Here is a 19,213-nt window from a genome sequence, read left to right as displayed (position 1 = left end):
TATATAGCACAGCCACGTAGTATATAGCCAAGCCACGTAGTATATAGCACAGCCCACATAGTATATTGCCCAGCCACATAGTATATTGCCAGACACGAAGTATATTGCCCAGACAGTGTATTGCACAGACACATAGTGTATTGCACAGCCACGTAGTATATTGCCCAGCCACGTAGTATATAGCACAGCCACGTAGTATATAGCACAGAGACGTAGTATATAACACTGCCCATGCAGTATATAACCCAGGCCACGTAGTATAGAGCACAGCAATGTAGTATATTGCCCAGCACCGTAATATATACCACAGCCACGTAGTATATAGCACAGCCCACATAGTATATAGCACAGAGATGTAGTATATAACACAGCCCACGCAGTATCTAACACAGCCCACGTAGTATATAGCAATGTGGGCACCATATCCCTGTTAAAAAAAAAAAAAAGAATTAAAATAAAAAATAGTTATATACTCACCTTCCGTCAGCATCCGGATCCAGCCGAGGCGTTTACCGACACTCCGGTCCCAAGAGTGAATTGCGGTCTTGCGAGATGATGACGTAGCGGTCTCGCGACCAATCAGCGACTTGGGATTTCCGTGACAGACAGAAAGACAGAGACAGAAAGACGGAAGTGACCCTTAGACAATTATATAGTAGATGCTGCGGTGCTAGATTATTGCCAGCAGTCTCATAGACTCTAAACGGAACGGCCATGTGCATGCATGATCCCTGCTTCTTTTCAACGTAGAACCCTTTTCTTGTGATCGATGGAGGTCCTGTTAGTCACACCTCCACAATAAAGTAGATATCACCCATCCAAAAGTGCCAGCAATCCCTTAGACTTTGAATGGATCCGCTTTGTGCATGGGTGATCTGTGCTTCGTTCCAATGGAGGACAAGGGACACAATTCTGGCGATCGGTAGGGGTCACATAGGTTGGAGCCCCCCCATTCATGTACTTAACCAGGTACCACAGGATATCAGCAGTCCCATAGACTCTGACATCCACTGCTCCATTACCGCAAAGGACACCGGACCCCTCTCCTGCTCCTTTCCAATGCAGGGCACAGAACCCCATTCTGGAAATCACTGGACACCACGATCAATTAAACAGTTATCATCTCAAAGTGATTAGTTATTGCCTGCAGTCTCCTAGACCCTGAATGGAGTGGCAGTGCATATGGATGACCATAGCCCTAGTAGAAATTATGGACACATGTGGAGATTGGTGAGGGTCCCAGTGCTCGGACCTCCATGATCAAGCAGAGATTAGCCATCCTGCAGTACTTAATTATTGCCAGTAGTCACACAGACTCTGAATGGACTGCCAGTGCGCATGAATGACCACTTTTCCATCCCAATGCAGGACTGGGTCTCCCCCATTAGACCCTCACCGTTCTAGCAATTATCACCTACAGTTGCATGTAAAAGTCTGGGCACCCTGGTCTAAATGACTGTTATTGTGAACAGTTAAGCAAGTTGAAGATAAAAATGATCTCTAAAAGGCCTAAAGTTACAGATGACAAATTTACTTTGTATTTTAGGTGGAAAAAAAATAAAATTGAAATTTTTCATACTTTAAAAATTACAAAAAGGAAAATGAACTGACACAAAAGTTTGGGCACCCGGCATGGTTAGTACCTAGTAGCACCCCCTTTTGTAAGTATCACAGCTTGTAAATGCTTTTTCTAGCCAGACAAGAGTCTTTCAATTTTTGTTTGAGGGAATTTCATCCATTCTTCCTTGGGAAATTCTTCCAGTTCTGTGAGATTCGATTCCAGGGTCGTCTTGCATCCTCTGCTATTTTGAAGTCAAGCCACAGATTTTCAATATTTTCAGATCAGGAGACTGTGAGGGCCTTTGTTAAACCCTAAGCTTGCGACCATTTGAGGTAGTCTATTGTGGATTTTGACGTGTGTTTAGGATCATTATCCATTTGGAGAAGCCATACTCTTTCAACTTCAGCTTTTTTACAGATGGTGTTATGTTTGCATCAAGAATTTATTGAAATTTCATTGAATCCATTTTTCTCCGAAAAATGAAATATTCTTCGTGCCATTGACTGGAATACAACCCCAAAGCACGATTGATCCACCTCCATGCTTAATGGTTGGCAAGATGTTCTTTTTCCTGAAATTCTGTGCCCTTTTTCTCCACACATACAGTACAGACCAAAAGTTTGGACACACCTTCTCATTTAAAGATTTTTCTGTATTTTCATTACTATGAAAATTGTACATTCACACTGAAAACATCAAAACTATGAATTAACGCATGTGGAACTATATACTTAACAAAAAAGTGTGAAACAATTGAAATTATGTCTTATATTCTAGGTTCTTCAAAGTGGCCACCTTTTGCTTTGATGACTGCTTTGTACACTCTTGGCATTCTCTTGATGAGCTTCAAGAGGTAGTCACCGGGAATGGTCTTCCAACAATCTTGAAGGAGTTCCCAGAGATGCTTAGCACTTGTTGGCCCTTTTGCCTTCACTCTGCGGTCCAGATCACCCCAAACCATCTCGATTGGGTTCAGGTCTAGTGACTGGAGGCCAGGTCATCTGGCGTAGCACCCCATCACTCTTCTTCTTGGCCAAATAGCCCTTACACAGCCTGGAGGTGTGTTTGGGGTCATTGTCCTGTTGAAAAATAAATGATGGTCCAACTAAACGCAAATCGGATGGAATAGTATGCCGCTGCAAGATGCTGTGGTAGCCATGCTGGTTCAGTATGCCTTCAATTTTGAATAAATCCCCAACAGTGTCACCAGCAAAGCACCCACACACCATCACACCTCCTCCTCCATGCTTCACGGTGGGAACCAGGCATGTAAAGTCCATCCGTTCACCTTTTCTGCGTCGCACAAAGACACGGTGGTTGGAACCAAAGATCTCAAATTTGAACTCATCAGACCAAAGCACAAATTTCCACTGGTCTAATGTCCATTCCTTGTGTTCTTTAGCCCAAACAAGTCCCTTCTGCTTGTTGCCTGTCCTTAGCAGTGGTTTCCTAGCAGCTATTTGACCATGAAGGCCTGCTACACAAAGTCTCCTCTTAACAGTTGTTGTAGAGATGTGTCTGCTGCTAGAACTCTGTGTGACATTGACCTGGTCTCTAGTCTGAGCTGCTGTTAACCTGCGATTTCTGAGGCTGGTGACTCGGATAAACTTATCCTCAGAAGTAGAGGTGACTCTTGGTCTTTCTTTCCTGGGGCGGTCCTCATGTGAGCCAGTTTCTTTGTAGCGCTTGATGGTTTTTGCCACTGCACTTGGGGACACTTACAAAGTTTTCCCAATTTTTTGGACTGACTGACCTTCATTTCTTAAAGTAATGATGGCCACTCGCTTTTCTTTACTTGGCTGCTTTTTTCTTACCATAATACATATTCTAACAGTCTATTCAGTAGGACTATCAGCTGTGTATCCACCAGACTTCTGCACAACACAACTGATGATCCCAACCCCATTTATAAGGCAAGAAATCCCACTTATTAAACCTGTTAATTCATGGTTTTGATGCCTTCAGTGTGAATGTACAATTTTCATAGTCATGAAAATACAGAAAAATCTATAAATGAGAAGGTGTGTCCAAACGTTTGGTCTGTACTGTACCTTTGATCATTGTGGCCAAAGAGTTCTATTTTAACCTCATCAGTCCACAGGACTTGTTTACAAAATGCATCAGGCTTGCTTAGATGTTCTTTTGCATACTTCTTCCACTGAATTTGATGGTGACGCAGGGGAGGTTTTCTTCTGATGACTCTTTCATGAAGGCCACATTTGTGCAGGTGTCTCTGAACAGTAGAACAATGTACCACAACTCCAGTGTCTGCAAAATCTTTCTGAAGGTCTTTTGCAGTCAAGCAGGGGTTCTGATTTGCCTCTCTAATAATCCTATGAGCAGCTCTCACTGAAATTTTGCTTAGTCTTCCAGACCTTATCTTGACCTCCACTGTCCCTGTTAGCTGCCATTTCTTAATTACATTTCAAATTGAGGAAAGGGCAACTTGAAAATGCTTTATCTTCTTATGGCCGATTCCTGCTCTATGTGCTTCCACCATTTTCAGATCGCTAGGCAGCTGCTTAGAAGAACCCATGGCTGCAGTTTTTTGGCACAAGGTTGGAGGAGGTTGGATTTTTATAAAGCTGGGAAATTTGCATCACCTGGCCTTTCCTAACAATGAGAGTGAACAAGCTATAACCCTAACAGGCTAATTAAGGTTTGAAACCTTGGTCAAAGTTATCTGCACACATATCTCCAAGGGCGCCCAACTTTTACATAGGCCCATCTTTCTTTTGTAATTTTTTAAATGTTAAAAATGTTTATATAATTCTTTGTGCCTAAAATAAAAAGGAAATGTGCCATCTTTTAACTTTAGGCCTTTTAGAGATCATTTCATCCTCAACTTGCTTAACTGTTCACAAGAACAGTAATTTTGACCATGAATGCCCAAACTTTTACATGCCACTGTATCCTGGTGATAAGTGATAAGTAATGATAGGCGAAGCCGAACAGTAAAGTTTGGGGTCCATACCAAACACCTAGTGTCCATGCACGGACCCCGAACACAGATTTCTCCAGGAATTCTGTGTTACGGTTTGGGTTCGGCACCCCAAAAATCAGCCGTTTCCCATACTGTCATTTGTGTGACAGAGCAAGAAACGCTAGTGTATCTGATTAGTGGTTAGTTACTGCAGGTCAGAGCGCTGCGGTTCCCATGCTGTCATACAGACAACAGCGCGAGTCAGCAGCTATGACGAGTGGTAAAAAGGTTGCCACCGGTCACAGGTGTTGGCTGATCAGCGTATACCTGCTGGCGCTGATAGTAGCAAGAGCAGGCGAGGCTGATGCGTATTCATCAGCCGGCGCCTGTGTTATTATTATTATTATTATACATTTTTATAGCGCCATTTATTCCATGGCGCTTTACATGTGAATACGGGGCAAATATAGACAAATACATTAAACATGAGCAGATAACAAGGCACACGAGTACATAAGGAGGGAGGACCCTGCCCGCGAGGGCTCACAGTCTGCAGGGGGTGGGTGAGGATACACTAGGAGAGGGAAGAGCTGGCTGTGCGGCTGTTCAGTAGGTTCAGGATCACTGCAGGCTGTAGGCTTGTCGGAAGAGATGAGTCTTCAGGTTCTTTTTGAAGGTTTCTATGGTAGGCGCAAGTCTGATGTGTTGGGGTAGAGAGTTCCAGAGTATGGGGGAAGCACGGGAGAAGTCTTGGATGCGGTTATGGGAAGAAGAGATGAGAGGGGAGTAGAGAAGGAGGTCTTGGGAGGATCGGAGGTCGCGTGTAGGTAGGTACGGGGAGACCATGTCACAGATGTATGGAGGAGACAGGTTGTGGATGGCTTTGTATGTCAGTGTGAGGGTTTTGAACTGGAGTCTCTGGGCGATAGGAAGCCAGTGAAGGGCTTGACACAGGGGAGAGGCTGGGGAATAGCGGGGGGACAGGTGGATTAGTCGGGCAGCAGAGTGTAGGATGGATTGGAGTGGTGCCAGAGTGCTAGAGGGGAGTCCAGAGAGTAGGAGGTTGCAGTAGTCGAGGCGGGAGATGATAAGGGCATGCACTAGCGTTTTTGCAGTGTTGCGGTCAAGGAAAGCACGGATTCGGGAAATATTTTTGAGTTTGAGACGACAGGAGGAGGCAAGGGCTTGGATATGTGGCTAGAAAGAGAGGGCAGAGTCGAGGATCACCCCGAGGCACCGGGCGAGTGGGACTGGGGATAGTGAGCAGCCATTGACATTGATGGATAGGTCTGGTGGAGGGGTAGAGTGAGATGGGGGGAAAGATGATGAATTCTGTTTTGTCCATGTTCAGTTGTAGAAAGCGAGCAGAAAAGAAGGCTGAAATGGCAGACAGACAGTGCGGGATTTTGGTAAGCAAGGAGGAGAGGTCAGGTCCGGAGAGGTAGATCTGCGTGTCGTCAGCGTAGAGATGGTACTGCATACCGTGGGATTCTATGAGCTGTCCCAGGCCGAAAGTGTAGATGGAGAAGAGTAGGGGTCCTAGAACAGAGCCTTGAGGAACACCGACTGACAAGGGGCGAAGTGAGGAGGTGGTGTGGGGGAGGGAGACACTGAATGTTCGGTCTGTCAGATATGACGAGATCCAGGAAAGGGCCAAGTCTGTGATGCCAAGGGATGAGAGGATTGTAAGGGTTATAAATAAGGGTTATAAATAAAAGACGCGGGGTCTCTTCTATTTTTGATTACCAGCACAGGCAAAACAGACAGGTGCGGGTTGCAACACTCAGCTGTCCGCTTAATCATGGCTAGTTATCAAAAACAGGGGTCCCATGCATTTTTTTTTAATTATTTAAAAAAAAAAAGGCATGGGGGTCCCCTTCTTTTTTTGACAACCAGACAATGAAGCAGACAGCTGGGGACTGTTATTCTCATACTGGTAAGGAGCTATGGATATTGCCTCCAGCCTAAAAATAGCAGCCCACAACCACCCCAGAAAATGCGCATTTATTAGATGCTCCAATTCTGGCCCTTTGCCTGTTTCTCCCCACTTGCCCTGGTGTGGTGGCAAGTGGGGTGATAGGTTTGGGGTTGATGTTGGCTGTTTTATGGCCACTGACAACAAGCCCAGGGGTTAGTCATGGAGAGGCATCTATATGCCACCTCCCAAACTAATCCCATAGTTAAGATTTGTAAAAAAAAAAAAAAAACACAGCCAGAATAAAGTCCCTTTTTTAAATAAAGACACTGACATCTTTACTTGAAAACTAATAAACTGAAGCGCATTTCCCCTGTAAAACACAACAAATAATAAACTACCATATTGTTCACCTTTCTGACAGGATAATCCTCCGATGCCCATGTCACCTGTAAAAGACAAAATAAGATAATCCATATTTCTCCTTCGCCTCATTGGGGGACACAGGACAGTGGGTGTATGCTTCTGCCGCCAGGAGGCTGACACTAAGTAAACTTGAAAAAAAAAAGTTAGCTCCTCCTTCATCGTATACACCCTGACACTGGCTACCAGAGACTCCAGTTTATGCTTAGTGTCTCAAGGAGGCACATCTCTGGGTCCTGGATCGTTGGACCCGATTTTTCAACATCTTTGGATTGAAGGGGCGACGGACCTTTTTGAGGGTCCGATCTCCCCAAACCATCAACGGGCAAGTACGTGCGATATTTCTCCACGTATCCTTCCCCGCTACGTGGGATTATTCACCGGACTTAGCCCTGACCACCCTGAGGTAGCTAGACTCCAGGCTGTACAGGTGCCCGTAAGATGTCCGTGTGTTCCCCCCTGATTTCTACACCCCTGCGGGTGTTAGCTGGGGTGGTGGACGGTCCCTCTCCTTATCCTGGGGATAATGGAGATAGGGTTCCTGCACCGTCATTGGTTCTACCCCTCGATGAGTGCGGTATGACAAGGGGGGCTCCTGGCATTACCTGCTGCTGCGTCCTCCGGGAGTGCGGTGCCTTTTTTTCAGCGCTGCTGAGGCCGGCGCGGCGCTGCGGCATGATCCGGTTGATCCGGTGCTGCTGTGTTGGGTCTGCGGCGCTGCAGCGTTGTCCGGCGCTGTGGCGTTATGACGGCGGCGCTGCAGCGTGGTCCGGCGGTGCGCGGCGTTAGGAGCGGCGCTGCGGGTATGATCGGCGCCGCTGTCCCCCCCATAGGCTTCGGCCCTGCCTGGCTGCTTCGGGCGTGGGGCAGCTTCCTGGAACCGGGACTTCCGGCCATCGGACCGCGCTGTGAGGCTCCGCCCCCTCCGGCGCGTCACTTCTGGTTCCGGCTCTCCTCGCTCTAAGGGGGGAAAAATTGAGGCCCCGGTTTCGGGCGTGCTCCAGGCCGCAGCATCGTTTGGCGGTCCCTCCCCCATAAGGCCTGCTGTGCATATAAGGCAGCGCTTTTTGGGCTCCGCATCGTGCTTTTAGGATCCATCACGGTACTCGTGGGGACACAGGACTGGGGTAAGTGCTTCTTCCTCCATCTGGCTGAAGCATTCTTTTTGTCCCAGTCTCTGGCCCTGGGTATAGCTTTACGGATCGTTATGTCTAGAAGGGTTAAGACTCACACGGTTCTTTTTACTGGTTGTGTATCTTGTCGTGCCCCTTTCCCGCACGCCCAAAGTAATCGCCTCTGCGAGGCCTGTGACTCTGAACGCGCCCAGGAGCCCCCCCTGCCAGTTCTCCAGTAGTCTCTCCGGCTCCGGTTCCTCAAGCAGATGCTGGCGCAGCTCTGCCAGAATGGGTCACGTCCTTGTCTCAATCCATGGCGTCCCTTACTGAAGCAATCAAATCTCTGCAGACCCCGGCAGTCAGGGCCGGTAGTCCACCTGTCTCGGAGAGGGCCTCGGGGGTCTCAGGAGCCTTCGGCCTGCAGGGGCCGCGCTCACTCTAGACAGACGCATGGAAAGCGGATTCGCAAAGCGTCGTCCAGGCACTCAGGTGCTCCCGCATCCTGGAGTTCCGTATCTCGTTCTCCTTCCCCTGCGGAAAGCGGGGAAGTTGAGACTGATTACGAGTCTGAAGGGTCTCTTAATTTTGAGAAACCTGGTTTTCAGGAGTCGGTAGATAGCCTTATTGAGGCTGTCAATCAGTCTTTAGGGATAGAGGACGAGCTTGCCTCTTCCTCTGATCATAAGGTCTCATTTAAGCAGGCTAAATGGGCCCATAGGGTTTTTTCCTCTCACCCTGAGTTTGAGGATCTGATTCAACGCAAACGGGAGCTCCCGGACAAGCGTTTTTCAGGGCAAAGAGCTCTGAAGGCCAGGTATCCCTTTGCTGCGGAACTTTGTAGTAACTGGGCAGGAAACCCTTCTGTAGATCCTCCAGTGTCCCGTTTAGCCTCTAACACGTTGCTATCTCTCCCTAATGGCTCATCGATTAAGGATCCTACGGATCGTCTTATAGAGAGCTTGGCTCGTTCCGTCTTTGAGGCTTCAAGTTCAGCACTTTTTCCTTCCTTTGCAGCAACTTGGGTTGCCAGGGCTATGATTTCTTGGTCAGAGTCGTTATCTAAGGCTCTCCAAGAAGGTAATTTGTCACCAGAATTGGCAGAAGTGTCATCTCAGATAGCAATGGCTGGTAGTTATCTGATTAACGCATCCTTAGATGCGGCAGATTGTGCTTCTTCGGCTGCATCTAATGCTATTGCCATCAGAAGGGCCCTTTGGTTAAGGTCCTGGCGGGCTGATTCTACCTCTAAAAAATCTCTTACATCCCTACCGTATCAGAGTGGTCGTTTGTTCGGAGAGAAGCTGGATCAGCTTATTTCTGACTCCACAGGAGGGAAGAGTAAGTTTCTTCCTCAGCAGAGGTCTAGACAGCCTTTTCATCGCCAATTTCAGGCCCGTTTTAGAACCTTTCGCTACGTTAGATGGGCCCCAGCATCAGGCTCTCCTGCGCAGGGTCGACCCAATCAGGACCGAGACGGTCGGACCCCTTATACGGCCAGCCAGGGGGGAAGAATGCGTCCCCAGTCTACTAGATCCAGAGGATCTAGGACTCAAATATTTTCGGCTAAGTGACTGGAGGCCCCCTCTGGGTGTCTCCAACAGAGTAGGCGGACGTCTACTTTTATTTCGCCAGGTCTGGCTTCAGGTAATCCACGACCAGTGGGTTGGAGAGCTCGTATCATCAGGGTACAAAATAGAGCTGGTTCAGCTGCCTCCTCCCCGGTTCTTTCCATTCCGTCTTCCCAGGTCCAAGTCTCTTCGTCAAAGCCTGTTCAATTCCGTAGAGTCCCTTCGTATCAGCGGTGTCATTTCTCCTGTTCCAAGGGAGGAAAGGTTTCAGGGCTTTTATTCCAATCTTTTTGTAGTGCCCAAAAAGGACGGAGCAGTAAGGCCTATTCTAGATCTCAAACTCTTAAACAGGTTTGTCCACGTTCTTCACTTTCGGATGGAGTCTCTCCGGTCAGTCATCGCCTCTTTGGAAAAGGGAGAGTTTTTGGCCTCAGTAGACATTCAGGATGCTTATCTACATATTCCCATCTTTCCACCTCATCAAAGATTTCTCCGGTTTGCCGTAAACAATCTACACTTTCAATTCACGGCATTACCCTTCGGGCTGGCCTCCGCTCCCAGGGTGTTCACAAAAGTCATGTCTACTGTGGTTTCCATTCTGCACTCCCGAGGTATAGTTGTCTTGCCATACCTGGACGATCTGCTGATCAAGAGACCGACTTTTCAATCTTGCAGGGAAAATGTCGGCTTCACTCTGGACACCCTTTCTCGTCTAGGTTGGCTGGTGAATTTAAGGAAGTCATCCCTACAGCCGTCCCGGAAGATCTCATTTTTAGGCATGATCTTCGACACCTCTCAAGCCCTATCAATCCTTCCCAGGACAAGGTCCTAGCCCTTCGGCGGGAAGTGAGGAATCTTCAATAACCAGGCCCTCATACGATTCGGTCTGGCATGAGGGTGTTAGGAAAGATGGTTGCGACTATAGAGGCGGTTCCGTTTGCGCAGCTTCATCTTCGACCCCTCCAACAAGCAATCCTATCAGTGTGGAACAGAAATCCTCTCTCTCTCAACCACAGATTTCGGTTGTCTCTCCAGGCCAGGATGGCCCTCTCTTGGTGGCTAAACAGCTCATCTCTACTCAGGGGGAAGCCCTTCCCCCCAACCAATTGGCTAGTGGTCACAACAGATGCCAGTCTCCTGGGTTGGGGAGCAGTATTCTTTCATCACACTGCTCAGGGGCTCTGGTCTCCTCTGGAATCAGCCCTCCCCATCAATATCTTAGAGATTCGAGCAGTTCGACTAGCCTTATTACATTTCCACCATCTTCTGGCAGGTCGCTCTGTCCGAATTCAATCGGACAAAGCCACAGCGGTAGCCTACATAAATCACCAGGGGGGCACCCGCAGCAAGGCTGCCATGCGGGAGGTAAAGCAAATCCTACTCTGGGCAGAGAGGAATCACTCTGTAATCTCAGCGGTCCACATTCCGGGCGAAGAAAACTGGGCGGCAGATTTCCTAAGCCGTCAGGGTCTGGCCTCCGGGGAGTGGTCTCTCCATCCCGAGGTATTTTTGCAGATTTGCCATCTTTGGGGGACTCCGAACGTGGATCTAATGGCGTCCAAGATGAATGCCAAGGTGCCCAGTTTTGTCCCTCGGTACCGAGACCCCCGGGTGATCGCCGTGGATGCGCTGGTATTGTCTTGGAACCAGTTTCATCTCTCTTATCTGTTCCCTCCTCTGGCACTACTCCCGAGGGTAATCAAGAAAATCAAATCAGAGAGAGCACCGGCCATCCTAATCGCTCCGGATTGGCCACGACGGACCTGGTATGCAGACCTGGTACAACTTCTCACCGGGGTTCCTTGGCGGCTCCCCGATCGGCCGGATCTTCTATCTCAAGGGCCGATCTACCACCAGAACTCAGAGGTCCTACGTTTGACGGCCTGGCCGTTGAATCTTGGGTTTTAACCCAGGCAGGGTTTTCTAAAGAAGTGGCGGATACCATGATCAGTGCACGTAAGCCCGTCTCGGCCAAGATTTATTATCACACTTGGAAGGTGTTCCTTTCCTGGTGTAGAGAGCGCGGGCTGCCTCCTCTGCGTTTTTCCATTCCAAACATTCTAGCCTTCCTTCAAGCAGGCCTGGATTCTGGGCTTGCTCCAAGTACTCTTAAAAGGCAGATTTCGGCTTTATCAGTCCTTTTTCAGCGCAAGATTGCTACGAATCGTCAGGTCAGGACTTTTTTCCAGGGAGTCGCTCATAAGGTCCCTCCTTATAGGACTCCTTTGGAAGCTTGGGACCTTAATCTGGTTTTAAGGGCTTTACAGAATGCTCCTTTTGAGCCTCTTGAAGATATTTCTTTGATGTTTCTTTCTTGGAAAGTCGTGTTTTTAGTGGCCATAACGTCCATGAGACGGGTATCGGAGCTGGCAGCCCTTTCTTGTCGTTCCCTTTTTCTGCAGTTTCATCAGGACAAGGTAGTTCTCAGACCAGCACCGTCCTTTTTGCCGAAGGTTGTTTCGTCATTCCACATCAATGAAGATATTGTTCTGCCCTATTTTTGTCCGGCATCTACGCACCGTGTAGAAAAAGCTCTCCATACGTTGGATCTGGTAAGGGCTCTGAGGAGGTACGTTTCCCGAACAGCTCCTTTTCGCCAGACAGATGCGCTGTTTGTCCTTCCGCAGGATCGCAGGAAGGGATGCGCTGCTTCAAAATCTACCTTGGCCAGGTGGATAAGGGCGACCATTCAGGAGGCTTATCGCACCATGGGCATGACGGTTCCGGCCGGGATCAAGGCTCATTCAACAAGAGCGGTGGGGGCTTCCGGGGCCGTTCAGCACCAGGCCTCAGCAGAACAGGTTTGCAAAGCTGCGACCTGGTCTAGTCTGCATACGTTTGTCAAACATTATAATGTCCACTCCCAGACCTCTGCAGATGCAAGTCTGGGTAGAAGGATTCTTCAAGCGGCAGTGGCGCATTTATAGACAACCATCATCTGGATGTCTTTGACTGGTGAGTTATTTTTCCCACCCAGGGACTGCTTTAGGACATCCCACTGTCCTGTGTCCCCCAATGAGGCGAAGGAGAAATAGGGATTTTTGTGAAACTCACCGTAAAATCCTTTTCTCCGAGACGCTCATTGGGGGACACAGCTCCCTCCCTGGTAGCCTTATGGCTGCTTTGGTTATATCTGATTACATTAGTCAGTAGGATCTTTTCTAGACATAAAGTTTCTGTATTTATGCTGTTATATTATTTTTTGTGTTTTGTTTTCCTACTGCTTTTTGCACCAAACTGGAGTCTCTGGTAGCCAGTGTCAGGGTGTATACGATGGAGGAGGAGCTAACTTTTTTTTTTCAAGTTTACTTAGTGTCAGCCTCCTGGCGGCAGAAGCATACACCCACTGTCCTGTGTCCCCCAATGAGCGTCTCGGAGAAAACGATTTTACGGTGAGTAACACAAAAATCCCTATTTTTCCCACGAAGATCCAGATGATTTGGAGAGCAGTCACACGAATGGCTCACACTGAAACAGGAGTGTAATCATGCTCCTACAGTGTGTAGTGCTGAGCTGCCATGAGAAAGTTCACCGTAGTTCATAGCTGATGAACCCCAGTCACCTCACAGCACCGCGGGCTGCGTGAGAACCTCATAGATGCGCCTTTACTGGGGTGGCTGCGGGCTGCTATTTTTAGGATGGGAAGGGGACAATATCCATCCACTGCCCCTTACCAGTCTGAGAATACCAGACCCCAGCTGTCTGCTTTAGCTTGGCTGGTTGTCAAAAATGAAGGGTACCCCACACCGTTTTTTTTTTAAATAATTAAAATAAAAAAAACGGTGTGGGACCCCTCTATTCTTGATAACAAGCCATGATCAAGCTGAGTTGACAGCTGAGGGTTGCAGCCCACGGCTGTGTGTTTTGTCTGTGCAGGATATCAAAAATAGAAAAGACCCCATGTCTTTTTTTTATATTATTATTATTATTTTATTTACAGCACAGGCACCGGCTGATGAATACTCTCACTAGCTTTACCTGCTCTAGCTGATATGAGCGCCAGCAGGCGTATGCTGATGAGTATAGTACTCTCTCAGTAGCCGACCGACGCCTGTGACCGGCGGTAACCTTTTTATTGCCAGTCACAGATTGCTAACTCACAGTCAGTGCAGGAACCGCAGCGCTCTGACAGGAAGTAATGATCTTACCGCCGATCAGAGCTCGCGTTTGCAGTGCTGTCACGCAAATGACAGCGTGGCAAACAACGGATGTTAGGGCCCCTCATTCATCGAATGGGGTCAAGGTTTGGTATCCAAACTGAACTTTTTTAAAAAATGTTTGACCAAACCCGTTGGACTCAGACATCCATGAGTTCACCTATCACTGGTGACAACATTCTTTAATTGGAATACCCATAAATTGGTAAAGGAAAGAAATATATTTTGGTACTGTGTTAGCCAGTAGATAGAAAAATATTTAGAATTGAGAGTCCTCAGTGGTTGATACCTTTTAATGGCGAACTGAAAAGATGGTAACAAATTGCAAGCTTTCGAGACTACACAGGTCTCTTCATCAAGCAAAGACTGATGTTTTTTCCTTTTTTTTTTCTATGCTATGTTGTGCATAAATATGTGATTCTTCAGAATTTGTTTTAATCTTTGCCTGATGAAGAGACCTGTGTAGTCTTGAAAGCTTGCAATTTGTTACCATCTTTTCAGTTAGCCATTAAAAGGTATCAACCACTGAGGACTCTCAATTCTAAATATTTTTCCATAAATTGGTAACAATTTCACCCTTATTCCCCACTGGATGGCCGCAAAACTCCATAAACTTTCAGTTCTGAACAAAAATATACCCTAGGCTGTGGCTTTATTCTGTACATTTATATCTTCGTATACAGGAGGTGGGTCAGCGGCTGGGCCTTGTGGAGCCAGTGATCGTGCAGAGCATGTATATATTTAAGGTACAGCCAGTTATATAGCACCAGAGATCAATCCATATAGCTTTCCAATTGGCACGCACACTGATGTTTAATTATTCTCTTTATTTCAGCAACCTAACATCGGAGGGGAAGGTAAGACAAGGAAAACTGTAGGAATTCATGCTTCATTGAGCTGAATGCAGAAAATGCCAGGACCAGAAATAATGGCATTAGGGCGTTTCAATATGGCAGATTCAGATTTAGGCCAAGTGCACACGTTGCAGAAAGGTGTGCGGATTTTTCCGCACCGATTTTGGTAAATCCGCAGGTAAACCGCACTGCGGAATTACCGCTGATTTAGTGCGGTTTTTGTGCGGATTCCACCTGCGGTTTTACACCTGCGGATTCCGATTATGGAGCAGGTGTAAATCGCTGCGGAATCAGCACAAAGAATTGACATGCTGCGGAATAAACAACGCAGAGTTTCCGCGCGTTTGTTTCCACAACATGTGCACTGCGGATTTGGTTTTCCATAGGTTTACATGGTACCGTAAACTCAGGGAAAACTGCTGCAAATCCGCTGCAAAATCCGTAACGTGTGCACATACCCTAATTCTTCTCTCCATATTTTGTATTCAGTGACTCCCCACCAAGATGCCACCTTCTTGAACACTGAGCCTCTTGGCCGCATCATTGGGTTCTGGATCGCTATTGAGGATGCCAATAAAGAAAATGGCTGCTTGTGGTTCATTCCAGGGTCACACCGGGGTAAGATATGGCAGGCGAGGTAAGCCGCTGATACTTCATCATATATATTTATCATCCAGATCAGGGGAAAGGAGATCACACTGAAAACATCTGTCCCATCCTATCCCAGATACCTTCCAGCAGACTTATGTTGGTTAGATTTTAACCTATCCAAATCTTTATTTGGCGCTCAGTGGTGCCAAGTTTCTATTATCCAAAATAAATGTCTAAGCATGAATGTTTGTGGGGAAATTGGGCCGACGAGCATTTTGTCTTTTGTACTTCCTAATGACCGTTTGACAAATTTGTCTTAAGCTGGAATATCGCGCCGTATGGTGCGCACGCCGCCAGGCTCCATACCCTGCACATCCTTCATTGGAGAAGAGAGGAGCTACCATGATGACCAGTTTGTGCCAGCCCCGGTGTCCAAAGGTGCATTGCCCTTACCACTATATCAATACATGGGGTTATGATTAAAGGGGATCTCCGGCTGTATGCATATTTATCATAGGGCTGTCACCCAGTCATGTGATCCAGACTAGCAGCCTTTAGGCATCTCTTGGCTCAGTACATTATGACACCGACTTGTTTCACATATTCCATGACTATAATATGATTGTTATACCGCAGGGAAGCACTCCTCCTCTTCCTTGTCCAGTCACAGTTTTTATCCTCTTAATATATTCCAGTCATCATATTATATAGCACTGCGTACTTACAATTGCTCATTTTGCCTTTCTACCCAGGTAATTTTTCTCTATTCTGTAGAAACAGGAAGTCTCTTGTCCCTGCATTTATCATTCCCCTCCCCAAATGCTCCCCCTGCCAGGGACTTTTGCAGTGACTCATGAGTCATGGAGGGAAAACAGACCTCTTGTTTCCTTTGAATTTATGTAAGGAAGGATTCAGCTAGACAGTTTTTAACCTTGTGATGTCATAGACCTAATGAACAAGAATTAGCTGGGTAGAAAGTCAAAATTAGCAATTGTAAGTACACAGCGCTGCATAATATGATGATTGCAGTATATTAATAGGATAAAAAAATTTGATGGGAAGAGGAATGCTTCTTTAAACTGCGGTTACCTTTTATAGCTAATTTTCTAATTATTACTAACTTTTCTGAATCAATTTATGTACTATTTTAAGTAAACCCTGCCTTTGTTAACATATGTATACTTTTTAATGTATTTAAATAACATTTCTTGTTAATTACTACATTTGGGATTTATTTGCATCACCCTTTTCTTCCTGGGTTTCATTATCTGATCTAATGGCTTCATTTACTCCTTAGGAGGACTTGTTCTAATCCACGGAGAAGTTGTGCACAAGAGCGACCTGAACAGTTCACCAAACTCTCGTCACGCCTATTCCTTCCACGTGATGGAGTCGCAGAATACCACCTGGAGTGCGGAGAATTGGTAAGAAAGTACCGACCCCTCCAAAAAACAGATTTCACACGTGTTATGGGCTTCTGGTGTCGCACTTGTGCTGGAAGCTGAGACACGGAGGGATGTTTGATGGGTCCTCACGTCAGAAAGAAAGCTGTGACCACTCTAAGTGATGGATGGGAATACCTTTTTATGACTGTTGGGGAATCCAACCTATTGGAACGCCAATGATTGTGATTGATACCACGCTGGGGACCCTTTATTGAAACCCCCACTCAGCAGTGCTCCCAGTCCAGCAAGGCTATACCGTGGAGCAGAGCTGTAGCCCCTTCATACGCATGATGATGGTGGGCCCTAAAGTTGGAGCTACAGAGATCATTAAGTCACAGTATATCTTAGGTATATGCAACTAAGGCCGAGTTCAAATGTCTTTTTGTTTTTCCTACAAATGTGAAAAATGGTCCATTTTTTTTTTATTTCAAAGTGCTGGACCCATTTTCGGTCTGTGTTTTTACCATCCTTGTTGCATATATTTTTTCTCTTATGAAAAAAAACAAAAACGTAACTTTTATCAATTAAAATTTAGAATACAGACAGATCGGCAATGACATCCATGCGCTATCAGTTTGTTTTCCAAGTGGCCACTGACTTGCATTGGCCAGATTGATCCGTAAGAGGTCTCCATTTTGGGGGGCGACTGAGAATGTGTCCACAAAAGAAAAGAATATTGGGATGGGTCGGTGATCAATCTGTAAAAATAACACCTCACGTACCAAAAAAATTAAAAATAAAAATCTTACCATCATAGGTATCCCCCTTTAGGCAGATCTACAGTTTTTTAATTTCTGTACGGTAATTTTTTTCTCCATCTTCTAAGACCCATAACTTTACTTTTTACTTCTACATAGCCGGATGAGGATTTTTTTTTTGTGGGGCATAGTTTTCCATGATACCATTCACTTTACCATTGACTTTATCATATAATCGGAAAAAAAAAATGGAGATGATCTAGGGGAAAAAAAACAATTGTTCTTTAGGTTTAATTTCTACAGGGTTCATTGTGCAGTAAAATAACCTGGTAATAAATCTTCAGCTTAGTACAATTACAGTGCTACAGAACTTGCTTTTATTTTCTATTATTCTGGTTGCTTAAGCAAATTTTGCACTTTTCACAAAAAAAGATTGTTCCCATTTTCTGAAACTCCCATTAAACTTTTTATCCTCTTAATATATTGCAGGCATGTAATTCAGCACTGTGTACTTACAATTCCTCATATTGCCTTCATACCCAGATAATTATTTTCTTTTCCATTGGGTCTACGACAAAGGATTAAAAACTGACTAAATGAATCCTTATAAGCTCTATGCAGAAACAGGAGGATAATTTTTCCTGTATGAGTCATCAGTCACTGCAAAAGTCCCTGGCAGGAGAGAGGAGGGAGCAACTGGGTCAGAAATTGAAGAGGGGAATGGTAAATGAAGGGACAAGAGACTTCCTGTTTCTGTATAGAACAGAGAAAAGAGAAGAATTAACTAGGTCGAAAGGCAAAATCAGCAATTGTAAGTACACAGTGCTCTACAATATGATGATTGCAATATACTAAGAGGATAAAAATTTTGATGGGAGTGCTTCTTTAATTTTTTATGCTGAGCTGTGCCGAACTTTGATCGCAGAAGTTAAAAATTTCATTTTTGATGTATTGGACTCATATCAAACATATTCAATCAATTTACGGTAACAAGTTTTTTTTTTTTTTTTAATTCATTGAAACTTTTTTTTTTCCCCCTTGGGGACTTAAATTAGCTATCGTAACATGGTTTGTGCTATAACACAATATTGCTGTACATAGTAATATCACAGTCATGGTCTCCTATAAAGCCCGGACTGAGCCACTTCTCCATTTATTCACCGCCTGGTTGTGTCTGCCAGTGGTCTGTTCACGCGGTGAGACCCTGTGGAACCCTGTTCTGGGGACAGCTGCACCTATCGTAGAGCAATGGCATAGCCAATATAAGATGAGAATACCCTTTATATGGGCTGTCTAGACGGTACAACCCGCTTTTATAATGCAGCTGTCCGGGCGATCGGCTGATCATAGTATTGCATGGAGCCGAAAAAATAAGAGAGGATGTGATGGTTGTAGTTGTACTATCTTGTCGTAGCGGTAAGTAACCTGCTGTTATGACACTACAACTCCCAGCATGCCCTGGTGGCTGACCGTTTAATTTTTTTGTACTATCTTACTATATGATTTCTTCTCTCTAGGTTACAACCAAGTCAAGAACTTCCATTTCCTTCCTTATACACATAAGAACTACATGTGGCCACGGCGGTCTTCACCTTCATCTTAGTGATATATCGATTAATTGAAGGAGAATTTAAAAAATAATCAAAGTCCCTTTAATCAAGCATTCATAAGATCTCACAATATGACTGATTATTAAATATTATGGAAGAGGTCCTGTTTTGTATTTTTCTACCACCCATGACCGCACCATGGAGAGAGGAGATCTACCCTTCAAGGATAGGACAACCTACAGAATAAAAGAGCACAGCGTCTCCCATGCATCAGATCCCATCTTAGAAGAGGTCCCTTTGGAGAAGGTAATACAGAGGAAAATGCCCCCAAAGAATGAGGACAAATTGGGGGGGGGCATCAGAAAAAGAGAGGCAGAGGTTTCATGTTTGGGGGATCCTCCTCTCAGGGTAAA

At 45.9% G+C, this 19,213-nt stretch overlaps 1 protein-coding gene across 1 annotated transcript in view; it reads left to right on the top strand.

Annotated features, from left to right (window-relative positions):
- Positions 1-18,962, top strand: part of PHYHD1 (phytanoyl-CoA dioxygenase domain containing 1) — a 49,609-nt gene extending 30,647 nt beyond the window's left edge. Inside the window, exons 7-12 of the mRNA XM_069748181.1 lie at positions 14,346-14,408; positions 14,498-14,519; positions 15,006-15,134; positions 15,429-15,545; positions 16,405-16,531; positions 18,768-18,962. Of these exons, the coding sequence (XP_069604282.1) occupies positions 14,346-14,408; positions 14,498-14,519; positions 15,006-15,134; positions 15,429-15,545; positions 16,405-16,531; positions 18,768-18,813 (504 nt within the window). The 3' untranslated portion in view covers positions 18,814-18,962. The remainder of the gene's footprint in view (positions 1-14,345; positions 14,409-14,497; positions 14,520-15,005; positions 15,135-15,428; positions 15,546-16,404; positions 16,532-18,767) is intronic.
- The last annotated feature ends 251 nt before the right edge of the window (positions 18,963-19,213 follow it).

This window comes from Ranitomeya imitator, chromosome 2 (assembly GCF_032444005.1).
Source record: "Ranitomeya imitator isolate aRanImi1 chromosome 2, aRanImi1.pri, whole genome shotgun sequence".
In the NCBI taxonomy this organism is placed as follows: domain Eukaryota; kingdom Metazoa; phylum Chordata; class Amphibia; order Anura; family Dendrobatidae; genus Ranitomeya; species Ranitomeya imitator.
The sequence above is the reverse complement of the archived record's forward strand: the minus strand, read 5'-3'. Positions and strand labels throughout refer to the sequence as shown.